Below are 22,063 nucleotides of genomic sequence, written 5' to 3' on the forward strand. Positions count from 1 at the left end.
TTAGGAAAGCACACTGAAGGATTCATTTTTCAGTAATAAAATATTGGAAATAAAACATGCTGTATTCCATGTCAGCACCGTTGACATTTCATTGATCTAAGTAAACACGTTGTAGCGTGATGTAAAGTCCTTTTATAATCTCTCTGTTGATCTACTTAGGGCTGATTGCCTGAATGGTGGGTTTTGGCAGAATAACAAGTGAATTGCAAGTTATAGAATAATTCTACATTTCATACTAAACGTACCATGTACCATTTGACAAACCATGCATTCTGATTGCGGTAATCTCCTATACCGTCTGTGCTGATTGCGGTAATCTTCTATACCGTCTGTGCTGATTGCGGTAATCTTCTATACCGTCTGTGCTGATTGCGGTAATCTCCTATACCGTCTGTTCTGATTGCGGTAATCTCCTATACCGTCTGTTCTGATTGCGGTAATCTCCTATACTGTCTGTGCTGATTGCGGTAATCTCCTATACTGTCTGTTCTGATTGCGGTAATCTCCTATACCGTCTGTTCTGATTGCGGTAATCTCCTATACCGTCTGTTCTGATTGCGGTAATCTCCTATACTGTCTGTGCTGATTGCGGTAATCTCCTATACTGTCTGTTCTGATTGCGGTAATCTCCTATACTGTCTGTGCTGATTGCGGTAATCTCCTATACAGTCTGTTCTGATTGCGGTAATCTCCTATACAGTCTGTTCTGATTGCTGTAATCTCCTATACTGTCTGTTCTGATTGCTGTAATCTCCTATACTGTCTGTTCTGATTGCTGTAATCTCCTATACAGTCTGTTCTGATTGCGGTAATCTCCTATACAGTCTGTTCTGATTGCTGTAATCTCCTATACTGTCTGTTCTGATTGCGGTAATCTCCTATACCGTCTGTTCTGATTGCTGTAATCTCCTATACTGTCTGTTCTGATTGCGGTAATCTCCTATACCGTCTGTTCTGATTGCGGTAATCTCCTATACCGTCTGTTCTGATTGCGGTAATCTCCTATACTGTCTGTTCTGATTGTCGTAATCTCCTATACCGTCTGTTCTGATTGCGGTAATCTCCTATACCGTCTGTTCTGATTGCGGTAATCTCCTATACCGTCTGTTCTGATTGCGGTAATCTCCTATACAGTCTGTTCTGATTGCGGTAATCTCCTATACAGTCTGTTCTGATTGCGGTAATCTCCTATACCGTCTGTTCTGATTGCGGTAATCTCCTATACAGTCTGTTCTGATTGCGGTAATCTCCTATACCGTCTGTTCTGATTGCGGTAATCTCCTATACTGTCTGTTCTGATTGCCGTAATCTCCTATACTGTCTGTTCTGAATGCGGTAATCTCCTATACTGTCTGTTCTGATTGCTGTAATCTCCTATACCGTCTGTTCTGATTGCGGTAATCTCCTATACTGTCTGTTCTGATTGCGGTAATCTCCTATACTGTCTGTTCTGATTGCGGTAATCTCCTATACTGTCTGTTCTGATTGCGGTAATCTCCTATACCGTCTGTTCTGATTGCGGTAATCTCCTATACCGTCTGTTCTGATTGCGGTAATCTCCTATACCGTCTGTTCTGATTGCGGTAATCTCCTATACTGTCTGTTCTGATTGCGGTAATCTCCTATACTGTCTGTTCTGATTGCTGTAATCTCCTATACTGTCTGTTCTGATTGCGGTAATCTCCTATACTGTCTGTGCTGATTGAGGTAATCTCCTATACCGTCTGTGCTGATTGCGGTAATCTCCTATACCGTCTGTGCTGATTGCGGTAATCTCCTATACCGTCTGTTCTGATTGTCGTAATCTCCTATACCGTCTGTTCTGATTGCGGTAATCTCCTATACCGTCTGTTCTGATTGCGGTAATCTCCTATACTGTCTGTTCTGATTGTCGTAATCTCCTATACCGTCTGTTCTGATTGCGGTAATCTCCTATACCGTCTGTTCTGATTGCGGTAATCTCCTATACCGTCTGTTCTGATTGCGGTAATCTCCTATACAGTCTGTTCTGATTGCGGTAATCTCCTATACAGTCTGTTCTGATTGCGGTAATCTCCTATACCGTCTGTTCTGATTGCGGTAATCTCCTATACAGTCTGTTCTGATTGCGGTAATCTCCTATACCGTCTGTTCTGATTGCGGTAATCTCCTATACTGTCTGTTCTGATTGCCGTAATCTCCTATACTGTCTGTTCTGAATGCGGTAATCTCCTATACTGTCTGTTCTGATTGCTGTAATCTCCTATACCGTCTGTTCTGATTGCGGTAATCTCCTATACTGTCTGTTCTGATTGCGGTAATCTCCTATACTGTCTGTTCTGATTGCGGTAATCTCCTATACTGTCTGTTCTGATTGCGGTAATCTCCTATACCGTCTGTTCTGATTGCGGTAATCTCCTATACCGTCTGTTCTGATTGCGGTAATCTCCTATACCGTCTGTTCTGATTGCGGTAATCTCCTATACTGTCTGTTCTGATTGCGGTAATCTCCTATACTGTCTGTTCTGATTGCTGTAATCTCCTATACTGTCTGTTCTGATTGCGGTAATCTCCTATACTGTCTGTGCTGATTGAGGTAATCTCCTATACCGTCTGTGCTGATTGCGGTAATCTCCTATACCGTCTGTGCTGATTGCGGTAATCTCCTATACCGTCTGTTCTGATTGCGGTAATCTCCTATACTGTCTGTTCTGATTGCTGTAATCTCCTATACTGTCTGTTCTGATTGCCGTAATCTCCTATACCGTCTGTTCTGATTGCGGTAATCTCTTATACTGTCTGTTCTGATTGCGGTAATCTCCTATACCGTCTGTTCTGATTGCCGTAATCTCCTATACTGTCTGTTCTGATTGCGGTAATCTCTTATACTGTCTGTTCTGATTGCGGTAATCTCCTATACTGTCTGTTCTGATTGCGGTAATCTCTTATACTGTCTGTTCTGATTGCTGTAATCTCCTATACCGTCTGTTCTGATTGCGGTAATCTCCTATAGTACCATCTGTTCTGATTGCTGTAATCTCCTATACCGTCTGTTCTGATTGCGGTAATCTCCTATACTGTCTGTTCTGATTGCGATAATCTCCTATACCATCTGTTCTGATTGCGGTAATCTCCTATACCGTCTGTGCTGATTGCGGTAATCTCCTATACCGTCTGTTCTGATTGCGGTAATCTCCTATACCGTCTGTTCTGATTGCGGTAATCTCCTATAACGTCTGTTCTGATTGCGGTAATCTCCTATACCGTCTGTGCTGATTGCGGTAATCTCCTATACCGTCTGTTCTGATTGCGGTAATCTCCTGTACCGTCTGTTCTGATTGCGGTAATCTCCTATACCGTCTGTTCTGATTGCGGTAATCTCCTATACCGTCTGTTCTGATTGCGGTAATCTCCTATACCGTCTGTTCTGATTGCGGTAATCTCCTATACAGTCTGTTCTGATTGCGGTAATCTCCTATACTGTCTGTTCTGATTGCGGTAATCTCTTTTACTGTCTGTTCTGATTGCTGTAATCTCCTATACCGTCTGTTCTGATTGCGGTAATCTCCTATAGTACCATCTGTTCTGATTGCTGTAATCTCCTATACCGTCTGTTCTGATTGCGGTAATCTCCTATACAGTCTGTTCTGATTGCGGTAATCTCCTATACTGTCTGTTCTGATTGCGGTAATCTCTTATACTGTCTGTTCTGATTGCTGTAATCTCCAATACCGTCTGTTCTGATTGCGGTAATCTCCTATAGTACCATCTGTTCTGATTGCTGTAATCTCCTATACCGTCTGTTCTGATTGCGGTAATCTCCTATACTGTCTGTTCTGATTGCGGTAATCTCCTATACCGTCTGTTTTGATTGCGGTAATCTCCTATACGTCTGTTCTGATTGCGGTAATCTCCTATAACGTCTGTTCTGATTGCGGTAATCTCCTATACCGTCTGTTCTGATTGCGGTAATCTCCTATACCGTCTGTTCTGATTGCGGTAATCTCCTATACTGTCTGTTCTGATTGCGGTAATCTCCTATACCGTCTGTGCTGATTGCGGTAATCTCCTACACCGTCTGTGCTGATTGCGGTAATCTCCTATACCGTCTGTTCTGATTGCAATATTCTCCTATACTGTCTGTTCTGATTGCGGTAATCTCCTATACCGTCTGTTCTGATTGCGGTAATCTCCTATACCGTCTGTTCTGATTGCGGTAATCTCCTATACTGTCTGTTCTGATTGCGGTAATCTCCTATACTGTCTGTGCTGATTGCGGTAATCTCCTATACTGTCTGTGCTGATTGCGGTAATCTCCTATACCGTCTGTTCTGATTGCGGTAATCTCCTATACTGTCTGTTCTGATTGCGGTAATCTCCTATACTGTCTGTGCTGATTGCGGTAATCTCCTATACTGTCTGTGCTGATTGCGGTAATATCCTATACTGTCTGTTCTGATTGCGGTAATCTCCTATACTGTCTGTTCTGATTGCGGTAATCTCCTATACTGTCTGTGCTGATTGCGGTAATCTCTTACACTGTCTGTGCTGATTGCAATATTCTCCTATACTGTCTGTTCTGATTGCGGTAATCTCCTATACTGTCTGTGCTGATTGCGGTAATCTCCTATACTGTCTGTGCTGATTGCGGTAATCTCCTATACTGTCTGTGCTGATTGCGGTAATCTCTTACACTGTCTGTTCTGATTGCGGTAATCTCCTATACTGTCTGTTCTGATTGCGGTAATCTCCTATACTGTCTGTGCTGATTGCGGTAATCTCCTATACTGTCTGTGCTGATTGCGGTAATCTCCTATACTGTCTGTGCTGATTGCGGTAATCTCCTATACCGTCTGTTCTGATTGCGGTAATCTCCTATACTGTCTGTTCTGATTGTCGTAATCTCCTATACCGTCTGTGCTGATTGCGGTAATCTCCTATACCGTCTGTTCTGATTGCGGTAATCTCCTATACTGTCTGTTCTGATTGTCGTAATCTCCTATACCGTCTGTTCTGATTGCGGTAATCTCCTATACCGTCTGTTCTGATTGCGGTAATCTCCTATACCGTCTGTTCTGATTGCGGTAATCTCCTATACAGTCTGTTCTGATTGCGGTAATCTCCTATACAGTCTGTTCTGATTGCGGTAATCTCCTATACCGTCTGTTCTGATTGCGGTAATCTCCTATACAGTCTGTTCTGATTGCGGTAATCTCCTATACCGTCTGTTCTGATTGCGGTAATCTCCTATACTGTCTGTTCTGATTGCCGTAATCTCCTATACTGTCTGTTCTGAATGCGGTAATCTCCTATACTGTCTGTTCTGATTGCTGTAATCTCCTATACCGTCTGTTCTGATTGCGGTAATCTCCTATACTGTCTGTTCTGATTGCGGTAATCTCCTATACTGTCTGTTCTGATTGCGGTAATCTCCTATACTGTCTGTTCTGATTGCGGTAATCTCCTATACCGTCTGTGCTGATTGCGGTAATCTCCTATACCGTCTGTTCTGATTGCGGTAATCTCCTATACCGTCTGTTCTGATTGCGGTAATCTCCTATAACGTCTGTTCTGATTGCGGTAATCTCCTATACCGTCTGTGCTGTTTGCGGTAATCTCCTATACCGTCTGTTCTGATTGCGGTAATCTCCTGTACCGTCTGTTCTGATTGCGGTAATCTCCTATACCGTCTGTTCTGATTGCGGTAATCTCCTATACCGTCTGTTCTGATTGCGGTAATCTCCTATACCGTCTGTTCTGATTGCGGTAATCTCCTATACAGTCTGTTCTGATTGCGGTAATCTCCTATACTGTCTGTTCTGATTGCGGTAATCTCTTTTACTGTCTGTTCTGATTGCTGTAATCTCCTATACCGTCTGTTCTGATTGCGGTAATCTCCTATAGTACCATCTGTTCTGATTGCTGTAATCTCCTATACCGTCTGTTCTGATTGCGGTAATCTCCTATACAGTCTGTTCTGATTGCGGTAATCTCCTATACTGTCTGTTCTGATTGCGGTAATCTCTTATACTGTCTGTTCTGATTGCTGTAATCTCCAATACCGTCTGTTCTGATTGCGGTAATCTCCTATAGTACCATCTGTTCTGATTGCTGTAATCTCCTATACCGTCTGTTCTGATTGCGGTAATCTCCTATACTGTCTGTTCTGATTGCGGTAATCTCCTATACCGTCTGTTTTGATTGCGGTAATCTCCTATACGTCTGTTCTGATTGCGGTAATCTCCTATAACGTCTGTTCTGATTGCGGTAATCTCCTATACCGTCTGTTCTGATTGCGGTAATCTCCTATACCGTCTGTTCTGATTGCGGTAATCTCCTATACTGTCTGTTCTGATTGCGGTAATCTCCTATACCGTCTGTGCTGATTGCGGTAATCTCCTACACCGTCTGTGCTGATTGCGGTAATCTCCTATACCGTCTGTTCTGATTGCAATATTTTCCTATACTGTCTGTTCTGATTGCGGTAATCTCCTATACCGTCTGTTCTGATTGCGGTAATCTCCTATACCGTCTGTTCTGATTGCGGTAATCTCCTATACTGTCTGTTCTGATTGCGGTAATCTCCTATACTGTCTGTGCTGATTGCGGTAATCTCCTATACTGTCTGTGCTGATTGCGGTAATCTCCTATACCGTCTGTTCTGATTGCGGTAATCTCCTATACTGTCTGTTCTGATTGCGGTAATCTCCTATACTGTCTGTGCTGATTGCGGTAATCTCCTATACTGTCTGTGCTGATTGCGGTAATATCCTATACTGTCTGTTCTGATTGCGGTAATCTCCTATACTGTCTGTTCTGATTGCGGTAATCTCCTATACTGTCTGTGCTGATTGCGGTAATCTCTTACACTGTCTGTGCTGATTGCAATATTCTCCTATACTGTCTGTTCTGATTGCGGTAATCTCCTATACTGTCTGTGCTGATTGCGGTAATCTCCTATACTGTCTGTGCTGATTGCGGTAATCTCCTATACTGTCTGTGCTGATTGCGGTAATCTCTTACACTGTCTGTTCTGATTGCGGTAATCTCCTATACTGTCTGTTCTGATTGCTGTAATCTCCTATACTGTCTGTTCTGATTGCGGTAATCTCCTATACTGTCTGTGCTGATTGAGGTAATCTCCTATACCGTCTGTGCTGATTGCGGTAATCTCCTATACCGTCTGTGCTGATTGCGGTAATCTCCTATACCGTCTGTTCTGATTGTCGTAATCTCCTATACCGTCTGTTCTGATTGCGGTAATCTCCTATACCGTCTGTTCTGATTGCGGTAATCTCCTATACTGTCTGTTCTGATTGTCGTAATCTCCTATACCGTCTGTTCTGATTGCGGTAATCTCCTATACCGTCTGTTCTGATTGCGGTAATCTCCTATACCGTCTGTTCTGATTGCGGTAATCTCCTATACAGTCTGTTCTGATTGCGGTAATCTCCTATACAGTCTGTTCTGATTGCGGTAATCTCCTATACCGTCTGTTCTGATTGCGGTAATCTCCTATACAGTCTGTTCTGATTGCGGTAATCTCCTATACCGTCTGTTCTGATTGCGGTAATCTCCTATACTGTCTGTTCTGATTGCCGTAATCTCCTATACTGTCTGTTCTGAATGCGGTAATCTCCTATACTGTCTGTTCTGATTGCTGTAATCTCCTATACCGTCTGTTCTGATTGCGGTAATCTCCTATACTGTCTGTTCTGATTGCGGTAATCTCCTATACTGTCTGTTCTGATTGCGGTAATCTCCTATACTGTCTGTTCTGATTGCGGTAATCTCCTATACCGTCTGTTCTGATTGCGGTAATCTCCTATACCGTCTGTTCTGATTGCGGTAATCTCCTATACCGTCTGTTCTGATTGCGGTAATCTCCTATACTGTCTGTTCTGATTGCGGTAATCTCCTATACTGTCTGTTCTGATTGCTGTAATCTCCTATACTGTCTGTTCTGATTGCGGTAATCTCCTATACTGTCTGTGCTGATTGAGGTAATCTCCTATACCGTCTGTGCTGATTGCGGTAATCTCCTATACCGTCTGTGCTGATTGCGGTAATCTCCTATACCGTCTGTTCTGATTGCGGTAATCTCCTATACTGTCTGTTCTGATTGCTGTAATCTCCTATACTGTCTGTTCTGATTGCCGTAATCTCCTATACCGTCTGTTCTGATTGCGGTAATCTCTTATACTGTCTGTTCTGATTGCGGTAATCTCCTATACCGTCTGTTCTGATTGCCGTAATCTCCTATACTGTCTGTTCTGATTGCGGTAATCTCTTATACTGTCTGTTCTGATTGCGGTAATCTCCTATACTGTCTGTTCTGATTGCGGTAATCTCTTATACTGTCTGTTCTGATTGCTGTAATCTCCTATACCGTCTGTTCTGATTGCGGTAATCTCCTATAGTACCATCTGTTCTGATTGCTGTAATCTCCTATACCGTCTGTTCTGATTGCGGTAATCTCCTATACTGTCTGTTCTGATTGCGATAATCTCCTATACCATCTGTTCTGATTGCGGTAATCTCCTATACCGTCTGTGCTGATTGCGGTAATCTCCTATACCGTCTGTTCTGATTGCGGTAATCTCCTATACCGTCTGTTCTGATTGCGGTAATCTCCTATAACGTCTGTTCTGATTGCGGTAATCTCCTATACCGTCTGTGCTGATTGCGGTAATCTCCTATACCGTCTGTTCTGATTGCGGTAATCTCCTGTACCGTCTGTTCTGATTGCGGTAATCTCCTATACCGTCTGTTCTGATTGCGGTAATCTCCTATACCGTCTGTTCTGATTGCGGTAATCTCCTATACCGTCTGTTCTGATTGCGGTAATCTCCTATACAGTCTGTTCTGATTGCGGTAATCTCCTATACTGTCTGTTCTGATTGCGGTAATCTCTTTTACTGTCTGTTCTGATTGCTGTAATCTCCTATACCGTCTGTTCTGATTGCGGTAATCTCCTATAGTACCATCTGTTCTGATTGCTGTAATCTCCTATACCGTCTGTTCTGATTGCGGTAATCTCCTATACAGTCTGTTCTGATTGCGGTAATCTCCTATACTGTCTGTTCTGATTGCGGTAATCTCTTATACTGTCTGTTCTGATTGCTGTAATCTCCAATACCGTCTGTTCTGATTGCGGTAATCTCCTATAGTACCATCTGTTCTGATTGCTGTAATCTCCTATACCGTCTGTTCTGATTGCGGTAATCTCCTATACTGTCTGTTCTGATTGCGGTAATCTCCTATACCGTCTGTTTTGATTGCGGTAATCTCCTATACGTCTGTTCTGATTGCGGTAATCTCCTATAACGTCTGTTCTGATTGCGGTAATCTCCTATACCGTCTGTTCTGATTGCGGTAATCTCCTATACCGTCTGTTCTGATTGCGGTAATCTCCTATACTGTCTGTTCTGATTGCGGTAATCTCCTATACCGTCTGTGCTGATTGCGGTAATCTCCTACACCGTCTGTGCTGATTGCGGTAATCTCCTATACCGTCTGTTCTGATTGCAATATTCTCCTATACTGTCTGTTCTGATTGCGGTAATCTCCTATACCGTCTGTTCTGATTGCGGTAATCTCCTATACCGTCTGTTCTGATTGCGGTAATCTCCTATACTGTCTGTTCTGATTGCGGTAATCTCCTATACTGTCTGTGCTGATTGCGGTAATCTCCTATACTGTCTGTGCTGATTGCGGTAATCTCCTATACCGTCTGTTCTGATTGCGGTAATCTCCTATACTGTCTGTTCTGATTGCGGTAATCTCCTATACTGTCTGTGCTGATTGCGGTAATCTCCTATACTGTCTGTGCTGATTGCGGTAATATCCTATACTGTCTGTTCTGATTGCGGTAATCTCCTATACTGTCTGTTCTGATTGCGGTAATCTCCTATACTGTCTGTGCTGATTGCGGTAATCTCTTACACTGTCTGTGCTGATTGCAATATTCTCCTATACTGTCTGTTCTGATTGCGGTAATCTCCTATACTGTCTGTGCTGATTGCGGTAATCTCCTATACTGTCTGTGCTGATTGCGGTAATCTCCTATACTGTCTGTGCTGATTGCGGTAATCTCTTACACTGTCTGTTCTGATTGCGGTAATCTCCTATACTGTCTGTTCTGATTGCGGTAATCTCCTATACTGTCTGTGCTGATTGCGGTAATCTCCTATACCGTCTGTGCTGATTGCGGTAATCTCCTATACTGTCTGTGCTGATTGCGGTAATCTCCTATACTGTCTGTTCTGATTGCGGTAATCTCCTATACTGTCTGTGCTGATTGCGGTAATCTCCTATACCGTCTGTGCTGATTGCGGTAATCTCCTATACCGTCTGTGCTGATTGCGGTAATCTCCTATACCGTCTGTGCTGATTGCGGTAATCTCCTATACTGTCTGTTCTGATTGCGGTAATCTCCTATACTGTCTGTGCTGATTGCGGTAATCTCCTATACTGTCTGTGCTGATTGCGGTAATCTCCTATACTGTCTGTGCTGATTGCGGTAATCTCCTATACTGTCTGTTCTGATTGCGGTAATCTCCTATACTGTCTGTTCTGATTGCGGTAATCTCCTATACTGTCTGTTCTGATTGCGGTAATCTCCTATACTGTCTGTGCTGATTGCGGTAATCTCCTATACTGTCTGTTCTGATTGCGGTAATCTCCTATACTGTCTGTGCTGATTGCGGTAATCTCCTATACTGTCTGTTCTGATTGCGGTAATCTCCTATACCGTCTGTGCTGATTGCGGTAATCTCCTATACTGTCTGTGCTGATTGCGGTAATCTCCTATACTGTCTGTGCTGATTGCGGTAATCTCCTATACTGTCTGTTCTGATTGCGGTAATCTCCTATACTGTCTGTTCTGATTGCGGTAATCTCCTATACCGTCTGTGCTGATTGCGGTAATCTCCTATACTGTCTGTGCTGATTGCAATATTCTCCTATACTGTCTGTTTTGATTGCGGTAATCGCCTATACTGTCTGTGCTGATTGCGGTAATCTCCTATACTGTCTGTTCTGATTGCGGTAATCTCCTATACCGTCTGTTCTGATTGCGGTAATCTCCTATACTGTCTGTGCTGATTGCGGTAATCGCCTATACCGTCTGTTCTGATTGCGGTAATCTCCTATACCGTCTGTTCTGATTGCGGTAATCTCCTATACTGTCTGTGCTGATTGCGGTAATCTCCTATACTGTCTGTTCTGATTGCGGTAATCTCCTATACCGTCTGTTCTGATTGCGGTAATCTCCTATACCGTCTGTGCTGATTGCGGTAATCTCCTATACTGTCTGTTCTGATTGCGGTAATCTCCTATACAGTCTGTGCTGATTGCGGTAATCTCCTATACCGTCTGTGCTGATTGCGGTAATCTCCTATACCGTCTGTTCTGATTGCGGTAATCTCCTATACCGTCTGTGCTGATTGCGGTAATCTCCTATACTGTCTGTTCTGATTGCGGTAATCTCCTATACCGTCTGTTCTGATTGCGGTAATCTCCTACACCGCCTGTTCTGATTGCTGTAATCTCCTATACCGTCTGTTCTGATTGCGGTAATCTCCTATACTGTCTGTTCTGATTGCGGTAATCTCCTATACTGTCTGTTCTGATTGCGGTAATCTCCTACACCGCCTGTTCTGATTGCGGTAATCTCCTATACTGTCTGTTCTGATTGCGGTAATCTCCTATACCGTCTGTTCTGATTGCGGTAATCTCCTATACCGTCTGTGCTGATTGCGGTAATCTCCTATACTGTCTGTTCTGATTGCGGTAATCTCCTATACAGTCTGTGCTGATTGCGGTAATCTCCTATACCGTCTGTTCTGATTGCGGTAATCTCCTATACTGTCTGTTCTGATTGCGGTAATCTCCTATACTGTCTGTTCTGATTGCGGTAACTCCTATACTGTCTGTTCTGATTGCGGTAATCTCCTATACAGTCTGTGCTGATTGCGGTAATCTCCTATACCGTCTGTGCTGATTGCGGTAATCTCCTATACCGTCTGTTCTGATTGCGGTAATCTCCTATACCGTCTGTGCTGATTGCGGTAATCTCCTATACTGTCTGTTCTGATTGCGGTAATCTCCTATACCGTCTGTTCTGATTGCGGTAATCTCCTACACCGCCTGTTCTGATTGCTGTAATCTCCTATACCGTCTGTTCTGATTGCGGTAATCTCCTATACAGTCTGTTCTGATTGCGGTAATCTCCTATATGAATTCTACATAGTGAGGGCCGTCAGAGTAACTTGCTGCCCATTTACAGATATTTTGATATGTGACCATAAAACATGGGGGATTTGGTAACCATGGTTACAACCAGACAGGTTTCTGGGCCTCAGTGACCTGAGACACTGTCTGACTAAAACCCCCACAACTCCCAGCCAGGCTGAGGGCCAGTGTTGGAGAGCTCTGACAGGAAAGCAGGCAGAGGCTCCCATTATAAACACTCTGTCAGTGACGTCAACGCCAAACTGCCGAGCGCTACACTCTAGAGACTAATTCACCATGTACCATTAAACTCATTGGAGGAGCATTAAACGAGCTGCAGATCTATACCAGCCTCGTAATGTATTTGCTACCCGCTGTTTAATTTGATTTTAATGCAATCTGACAGATCTGAGTAACGGTTATCTGCGGCCGCCCTTTTCTCGGAGACCAAATCTGCGCGTGTTATGGACTCCAGCAAAATGTCTCCAGGAACACGGTAGCACTGTTGCCATCGCCTTCTTTCTCTAGTGTTTGGAACTCTGCGCAGGCTCTCTGCTGTTAGGCGAAACCAAACGTGACAGCGGATGGGGGGAGTCAGTTTTATTATTGTTGGATGGAATAACTCCTGTGCCGGTATTATATGATTAAACCTTCACAGATATGACAGGTTTCTCCAGACATTCCGCCTGACACAGTGTCCCCCGCCTGGCTCGCTGTGGGACCTGCCCCCTCCCCCCCATATCCCTCGGTGACATGGTACGCTCCGGCCGGTAGCTCAGCTGGGGCTCCTGGGGGATCGGGGGCTCCAAAGACATGGCAGGGCACGGAGATGGGCTCCTGGGTCCGGGGCCCCTAGGGGCCACAGAGCTATACTATGCAGTGATGAAGGAGAAGCTGCAGTGGGTGAGTGGACTATTACTGGGATTCCTGATACAATGGACTACATCTCCCATCATGCACAGCCACAGCTTACTCCATTACTGTGAGACTGTTATTATCAGCCCCTGCAGGGCCTGGCTGGGCATCATGGGGGTTGTAGTCCTCAGCAGCTGGTGTGCCATAGTGTATTCTTTTATTGTAATACCTGCTTCTAGCCTGGCTGGGCATCATGGGAGATGTAGTCCCCAGCAGCTGGTGTACCATAGTGTATTCCTTTACTGTAATACCTGCTTCTAGCCTGGCTGCTCATCGTGGGGGTTGTAGTCTTCAGCAGCTGGTGTGTCATAGTGTATTCCTTTACTGTAATACCTACTTCTAGCCTGGCTGGGCATCATGGGAGTTGTAGTCCTCAGCAGCTAGTGTGCCATTGTGTATTCCTTTACTGTAATAACTACTTCTAGCCTGGCTGGGCATCATGGCAGTTGTAGTCATTAGCAGCTGGTGTGCCATAGTGTATTCCTTTACTGTAATGCCTGTTTCTAGCCTGGCTGGGGATCATGGGAGATGTAGTCCTCCGCAGCTGGTGTGCCATAGTGTATTCCTTTACTGTAATACCTGCTTCTAGCCTGACTGGGCATCATGGGAGATGTAGTCCTCAGCAGCTGGTGTGCCATAGTGTGGTCCTTTACTGTAATACCTGCTTCTAGCCTGGCTGGGCATCATGGGAGATGTAGTCCCCAGCAGCTGGTGTACCATAGTGTATTCCTTTACTGTAATACCTGCTTCTAGCCTGGCTGGGCATCATGGGAGATGTAGTCCTCAGCAGCTGGTGTGTCATAGTGTGTTCCTTTACTGTAATACCTGCTTCTAGCCTGGTTGGGCATCATGGGAGTTGTAGTCCTCAGCAGCTAGTGTGCCATTGTGTATTCCTTTACTGTAATAACTGCTTCTAGCCTGGCTGGGCATCATGGCAGTTGTAGTCATTAGCAGCTGGTGTGCCATAGTGTATTCCTTTACTGTAATGCCTGTTTCTAGCCTGGCTGCGGATCATGGGAGATGTAGTCCTCAGCAGCTGGTGTGCCATAGTGTGGTCCTTTACTGTAATGCCTGCTTCTAGCCTGGCTGGGCATCATGGGAGATGTAGTCCTCAGCAGCTGGTGTGCCATAGTGTGGTCCTTTACTGTAATGCCTGCTTCTAGCCTGGCTGGGCATCATGGGAGTTGTAGTCATCAGCAGCTGGTGTGTCATAGTGTATTCCTTTACTGTAATGCCTGTTTCTAGCCTGGCTGGGAATCATGGGAGTTGTAGTCCCAAACAGTTGGTGTTTGCCCATCACTGCCATATTTGCCAACATTATCTGTCATTGTGTGCAGCCAGGACCTGGGTCACTTGGTCACATCTGGGCTGCTGGCTATATAGCAATTGGCCCCTACAGTGGGTTCAGTTATATGTACCGGTATTTATACATTATTGAAACTGTTTGTTATCTAAAGGGTTTAAAGGAAACTCACCGCTGCATCTCCTATAAGTTAATAATAATAATAATAACTAGTATTTGTATAGCGCCTTCCTCCCAGTGGGACTCAAAGCGTTTTTCAGCACACGCTCTCATAATTAACCAAATTGGCAGCTGAATAATAATACATGTTATTATTGGTGGTCCTGGACACTGTCTTAAAGGAACATTACAGACACCATACCCACTACTGTGCATTGAAGAGGCTGTGTTATCAGGGGTGCACCTTCCATTGTAACGAGTCAAAACATTTTAGAATGGCTTCAGTACCCGACCCCTTCAGTATCTCAGAGAAAGAGGAAAGACTGGATGGGGTGCGGAAAGCATCTTGGGTGTTAAACCATTCAAAAATGGTGCCCAGCGGGACTTCATTCTGTCTGTCTGTCTAAATGTGTTACAGCAGAAATAAGCGATGAAATGACAGCATACATATTTCTTGATTTCCTAGTAGCTAAAGGTTAGCGTGGCTCGTAGTTAATAATGCAGCGTTACCTATTTATTACCTGTGACCTTGAGGTAGACCCGAACGGGTCGAAACGTTGATCAGATGGATGTAAATTATTTGATGAATTAAAATACCAGTTTATTTTACAAAGACCACAGAGTGCATCTCTACTTTCACATATATATATATAATTTTTTTATTTTTTTTTTTTATTTAATGAAGAAAAAAAACAGAGAAATTGTGAAATTTGAAATGATGAACAATCTAATCCGAATGAAATATTTCTAAAATACAATTTGTGTTTTCGTAGGTTGTCTCTTCTCTCCCAGATGATCTCCAGCCTGGCTCGGATTTCTATGGCTGCTCCTGGGAAGTGGTGATCTCTACGGCCGTGCTGGGATTTCTTTCACTGTTAATGTTTACATGCAGAACCGTGCGCTCTGTAAGTAACGATAAGGTGTACGTGTGCCTACGTTCTTTATCTCCTGTGTAAAGACTTTGTCCTGCGTTTCTTCCTCAGCGTTTTACCTTGTAGGGAGTCACGGCCAGTGACTGTACATCACGTATGTCAATATATCAAAATGGAGAGTAACAATCTTTCTTCAGAAACTGCTATTGCACCCTTACGTGGGGTGAGGTATGTTTAAACACTTACCTTCACTGTAGGAAAGTGCACAAAGGGCATGTTCTCCCATAAGTTCCTGGATGTTTGGACGTGGCTGGGAATCATGGGACATTATAAATTTGCATTGGATGCCAGGCACAGCTTTACATTCAATACAAATTCAGATTGATACAAGTGCTTTGTGTGCACACAGTAGCAGGTGGATTTAAAAGCCCCAATGATGTCAATGCATTATAAATGTGGCGATGGCTGCAGCTATTGTAGACTAAATTCTCATGATCCTCAGCCATCCTTTATCTGGTAAAGATTAGCCATTCCTGGCAGAGCACGTTCTCTTTATTTAAGCTGTTTAGGGTAACGTCTCTTCAACGAATGGTTCTTCTTTGATGTACAGGAAATCCTGTTCAGCCTCCCCGCACTTTTGCAAGTTGTGTTGATTGTGTTACAGCTGATCTGTTTAAAGTGGCGATGAAGAGGGAAATAAATACAATCCTTCTAATGTCACAGCTCTTATTGACTTTCAATTCGACATTTTTCTTTTTTTTTTCTGTTTGTTATTAGATGCTTTTATAAGTAAACACAACTCCATTAATGCTTGTTCGTTTACGTCTGTAAGTGTTACAAAGCTTGTGTTGATAAGGTCTTGGTACATAAGAGTTGTAAAAAATATATATACTTCAAACTGAGCTCAGAAGGAAGCGGCCATAGCTGGATAAGTGCAGTGTTGGAAGGAGGCCATCTCCCCCCCCCCCCCTCCCTCCAGGGATATCACACTATATATGCTGGTGGCAATAACGTCTTGTTCACTAAAGTCAGAGTGGGAGAGATATCACAAGGGGATAGAAGATTTTAGGATGACGGTGAAAGGAGTACCACAGACATGACATGGTTCATATAACCGGCCTCTTTATCCAGATAAAGTGTTATACTGCGTAACGTGGGGTTTAAGGAATCATGTTAATGTTCAATAAAAGATTATCTTGGTGTTTTGTTTAAAAGCAAGGTGATCTATCTATTTTTATTCTTCTTTATGTTGCCATCTAACCATTTTCTTATATTTTTTTCCAGGTTAAAAGCAGATGCTATTACAGTAAGTCCGCTCTGATTCATGCCCCCTCTTGGTCGCTATTTTCTACAGTTTCTGATTCCATGATTCTCCATCAGTCTAGGGGCTTTAGTGCCTCCTAACCAGGAGGAACCTTCTTACTGCTGGGAGTTGTATGTGAAATAATTAGCTCAAGAACCAGTGCAAATCAAATCAAAAACCAAAACAAAAAACACCAGTGCAACAAATACAAGAAACTAGAATGGGCAGCTAGGATCTGAGTGTATATTGTCCATGTCACAACGCCCTGATATAGAGATGGTCATTGTGTATAAACCACCTCGGTCATAGTGACACGTGCAGGGTGGGGATTTAACCTGCGTGTTCGAGAGACAGCATGGAGATTCCCAAACCATGCCCATGAACTCAGGCATTCTGATTGGCTGTTTGAGTTAATGCAGTGGAGGGATACATTTATGGCAGCCTGCACTCTTATTAAACGCACAACATTAACACATTATAGCATAAAAGGGAATTGTTTGACTACTCAGAGTTTAGGTCAAACTGTTATGTATGTTTAATATTTCTATCACAATGTATGGATTAACGGTATGCTGATGATATATGCTGGTGGAAGCTGCCATCTTATGCTGTGTGTGCCCATGCCAACCAGTTTGTAGGATACTGACTGGCATAAGAGGGGAGTGTGGGACCAGATCCCTCAAAATGGCGGGGCCCAGGTTTTCGGTTTGTTTGGCAGAAGTAGATTCCTCCCCCCCCCCCCCCCACTGACCTGCACTACATATTTCACTCCAGGAAACAATACAATAGTGTCTGCTGAGAACATGTTACAAACTCCATTACATCACTTCTCCTTTTTTACAGCTGCAGAAGTTCAGGACTTTCACTTTGTAGCATTTCAAGGCCTAACTGTGGCTTTTTGACGGCCTTGTAAAGTTATTTTATTGGCACATTTAACCCTTTCTATATATTTTCATATTTAAACCTCGCACAGGGACATCGTGTCTCAGAGTTATTTACTGGTGTGTGAATAGTTTGGAATTCAAAGTGAACTTCACATTTTCGATTTAAATAGCTGAATTTGGCAAATTTCTTCCAATCCATATTTGGTTTGTTTTCTGTTTGCCATTCATTGTTGTGTAACATTTACGGTGTCTTTTAAAGATTCCCGAATGATTGCGGCCAGTTTGAATTCATGTTGTATTTTGCCTTCTAGGTAGAGAACACAAACTTGGCGATAAGATTGTGGAGGCGCTGAAGGAGAAAAGTGAGGTGTTGGAGAAACTCAGCGTTGTTCAGAAACAGGTAACACAACAAATTATTTTGTTTATTTTTTCTTGGTTCTAGTTTCTGAGAATTATCCAAGTAGCACAGTGACACAGGGCATTTATTGCATCTATAGTGTGTGTGTTGGTTTGGTTTGCTTAATTGTCGGCTGAACTCCACTAGTTAGCTAAATTAATATTCTCTAACCGTTTTATTCACTAAGGTGAAAATTGTCAGAATTTCAATTTTTTTTTTTTTTTAAATTCTTTATTTTTCACGTGCAAAGGGTTACAGACAAGCTTGAAACGCCACGATAGCTGTATCAAGCGCATACAATCGGCATAAAACAGTTACATGGCTTTATATAGGTTGCACATTTTATATTTAGTTAATATGAGAATCGTAGATAGTCAAACTTAAGTTATGAAATAGAGGATAAGTTAACTTAGTCCTTGCATTTTTTTTTTTATATTAAGTCATGCTAAGGGTAGACATATTGATGAAGCATTTTGGCAAGGTCTAGGTAAGCTCTGACAATTCAACATCATTAGAGGGACTAAAGTAGCTTAAACATATATCAGGTTGTTGATTATATGTTGAGTAACATGCTAGACAATTTCTAATACCCAATCTGCTCTAGCTAAAGTATGCAAGGTGTGAGTACAGTGTGCTAGACTGGTGAAGTGTACATATACTGATAAACTAATAAACATGAAATGAAACAATACTGTGCATTGTTAGTAACAAATGACAGGTAGCCTCTCCGTTCGCCATTCATCCAACACTGCATGCTGGCTGTGATAGAGAGTTCTCAGTGTCGGCAGTTAAGCAGCCTCTTGTCATCTCTGGGTACCGCTGGGAGCAAGAATTGGTCGGGTGTCGCGTGAGTTCTCTCAGGCAGTGCTGGGGCCGCTCCGATCTCCGTGCCCAGTTTGGGACGGGAGTCCCTTCCCTGTGTCCATGGGTCCCGCTGAGTAAGATCTTCCGGTGTCTATTAGCTGGGCTGTGCAGCTGGAGCAGGTTCCCTCTCGATGTGGTGTGCACCCGAGGAGGCCCTGGCTTCTCCAGTCCCTTCCGCTTTGCTGCTTTGCATGGGTGAGGTAAGTACTGAGCTCTCTGCCTCCATCTTCTATCTCTGTTCGTTGCCGGAGCTGTAGGTTGTTGAGAGGAGAGCGGAGGCTGTCTAGATGAGTGGTCATCCGCTATTTGTAGTGCCCCATGTTGCTGCTTGTGCGTAAGGGGGGAGCGATGTGGGGGGAACCCCGGGGTGAGCCCCTGTTTAGGCTTCAGGCGACTCACCCGTCGAGAGTTGAGGTGATTAGGCTTGCGACGGGTCTCCAGAAACTCTAGCCAGTGCTGGCATTTCCACAAGCTGCGATGTGTGCAGTCCGCTCTGTGTACTGTTTCTGTGGAGAGGTAGCTTGTGAGGGTTCCGGCCCCAATGCCATCCCGCATGGCCTCCGCCATTTTGGTGACACTGCCTGGGGCGTGGGTCTTAGCGGTCCTGCTGCTTCGTCCGTTTCACTTGTAGGCGATAGGGTCTCGAGGGTGTAGACCGGGATAACCCCCCCCGGTCCAGAGGGGGGGGAACGGGGCCGGTATCCCCGCGGGTCCGACTCTACGCCCCGAGCAGTAAGCGGCAGGGCAGCGGCCGTCCGCCCCGCTCGCCTCCGGAGTAGGCCTTGAAAAAGTCGGGTAGGATTCCTCCTCCAGGGGACTGTAGCCTGTCGGGCCAGCCTCACCCTGGATCTCAGGGCTCTCTGCCCGGCGGGGGCCACCGTTGCCGGCAAGTTTTGTGCCAAAATTCGTGGATATATAGCTGTTTCTAATTTTAGGCTGCAGGAGCTGGTCTCACATGCGACCAGCCAGCTCGGCGTTCCGGCCCCGCCCCAGAATTTCAAATTTAAGGTTAAATTAAACTGTGCTTCTAGTTTGGTTTACATTGGCCTTAAATTTGCATTGAAACCCCTGACAATTCTCACTTTTTAGTGAATAACTCTGTGACTGTTTAAAGGGACACTGTAGGCACCCAGACCACTTCAGCTCATTGAAGTGATCTGGGTGCCAACTCCCACCACCCTTAACCCTGCAATTATTACCTTGCAGGGTAAGTCCTCCTCTAGTGGCTGTCTACCAGACAACCACTAGAAGGACTTCCAGGATCTTAGATGACTTTTGGTTGTCTAAATGATGCTGGACGTCCTCACGCTATGCGCATTAGGTCTTCCCCGCTGGTGGACGTCGGCTGGGGAAGAGCATGGGCGGAGTCTGACCCAGCGCCGAGGGACATTTGCGCTGGATTTAGGTAAGCGGTTGAAGGGGTTTTAACCCCTTCAGCAATGTGGGATGGGGGGGGGGGGGCGTGAGGGAGGAGGGCACTCCAGGATTCACTATAGGATCCCTTTAACCTGATGGAAGTCTCTTCTTAAAAGCAATAGAGGACACGGGGGAATTGTAATGTTAACTAAAAAGAACCATTTGGTTTGACAGAAGCTTCTTAACGTTTTAGAGTAAGTTCGTATATTTGGATTTAGTTCTGGAGTATTTTGGATCTGCTAGTCATTATTGCATACAGATGGTATAGGAAGTAGTTTGCTCCATAATGGCATTGAACTTACTGGGTGCGTATCTTTACTTATATTCTAACCATTTTCTGTCTGTCAATCCCTTGTAGTACGAGGAGATCCAGGAATCTTTACAAGACCCTAGCCAACAAAAGTTAATCACCGAGATATCTGATCAAAAGGTACGTTTTATTTCATACGACCATTCTCCACAATTCTCAATTTACTAAATAATACAGGCTCTGCCTGTAATGTGTCAAACAGTAACTGTCTTATAGAGCGTATTTGTACAAATCTAGTTTTTAACAATATTTATTTGTAATTACCCACATTGATCATGTTCAGGTATTGGTGGAAACGCTTCAGGATTCGAACTCTGCTCTGGAGGAGAATCTCAGTAAAATTGAAGAAGAGCTGGAAAAGGAGAAAAGACTGGGCTCAGAGCTTCAGGATGCGGTAATGATCGCTCCTCTGGGTGGCAAGTGCTGCGCAGTCCGTACATTCTCCAAATATATTGAAGAAGTGAATCTGGGATCAAATGGAAAAGGATAAATAGAAATGTTAACGTACCGATAAGTGATCCGATGGGATACGTTTTCTTTCCCACCCTCCCATGATCCCCGGAGCCCCTGTATGCAGAGTCTGAATTGTCTGAGACATCTCCCATTCTCTGCATATTAGGGGTATATATATATATTAATATTCTCTCTATTACTAAAGATGGGGGTGGTGGAGGGTCTTTCAGCCTCTGATATCCCTTGTAACCTCTAGTTTTTTTTTAATGGAATTCAGTGTCACAACCTGTTACTGCGGAGTTGGTGACTGCATCCTTTTTGTTTTACCAGTTTAATAAAAATATAATGCGGGTCTCAGTTTTAAGAAGATTCACTTCTGGAATGCTTGAAAAAAAAGATGCATTCTGACATGTACACCGTTTGCACTTACAGGTTTCTGAATTAAATGAGAAAATCAGAGATTTGGAAGAGAAATTTAAGAAGGAGAAATCGCAGAAGGAAGAAGTAAGTCTCTTTTGTTCAAGATTGGCACCTGTTTGTGTGTTTCTACATAGATTATAAAGATATAACTCTGAACGGCAGTGTCCATACTGTACCCAACAATTGAGGGAAATTTTAAGAAACCATCTCTAACTTTAGCTTTAAACTACCTAAAGGCAAAATGTGAGATAGATATTCGGCCAGAGACTGTTGGTGCAAATTGATTTTGTGAATTAAAGCCCACCATACTCAGACTGCAGGGATGATCATAATAAAAATGTTATGTTAATATTTTCCTAAAAATCAAATGGCAAATTAAAAATATCAAAGGATCACTATAGCGTCAGAAAAACAAAGCAGTTTTCCTGACACTATAGCGCCCTAAGGGTTCCCCTCTGGTGGCGCTGAAGGGGTTAAAATTCATGGACAATGGCTCTTACAAACAGCTAATTTGGTTGGGAACCTTTTTAATGCCCTTATCCTGTGTTTTTTAT

At 43.8% G+C, this 22,063-nt stretch overlaps 1 protein-coding gene across 4 annotated transcripts in view; it reads left to right on the forward strand.

Moving 5' to 3' along the window:
- Positions 1-22,063, forward strand: part of MIA2 (MIA SH3 domain ER export factor 2) — a 49,561-nt gene that overhangs the window by 10,296 nt on the left and 17,202 nt on the right. For all 4 annotated transcript variants that reach the window (XM_063440186.1, XM_063440187.1, XM_063440188.1 and 1 more), the window contains exons 8-13: positions 15,364-15,495; positions 16,747-16,768; positions 17,961-18,049; positions 20,685-20,756; positions 20,920-21,030; positions 21,522-21,593. In XM_063440186.1, coding sequence (XP_063296256.1) covers positions 15,364-15,495; positions 16,747-16,768; positions 17,961-18,049; positions 20,685-20,756; positions 20,920-21,030; positions 21,522-21,593 — 498 coding nt within the window. The remainder of the gene's footprint in view (positions 1-15,363; positions 15,496-16,746; positions 16,769-17,960; positions 18,050-20,684; positions 20,757-20,919; positions 21,031-21,521; positions 21,594-22,063) is intronic.

The sequence above is a fragment of the Pelobates fuscus genome, chromosome 13 (genome assembly GCF_036172605.1).
Source record: "Pelobates fuscus isolate aPelFus1 chromosome 13, aPelFus1.pri, whole genome shotgun sequence".
Taxonomy (NCBI): domain Eukaryota; kingdom Metazoa; phylum Chordata; class Amphibia; order Anura; family Pelobatidae; genus Pelobates; species Pelobates fuscus.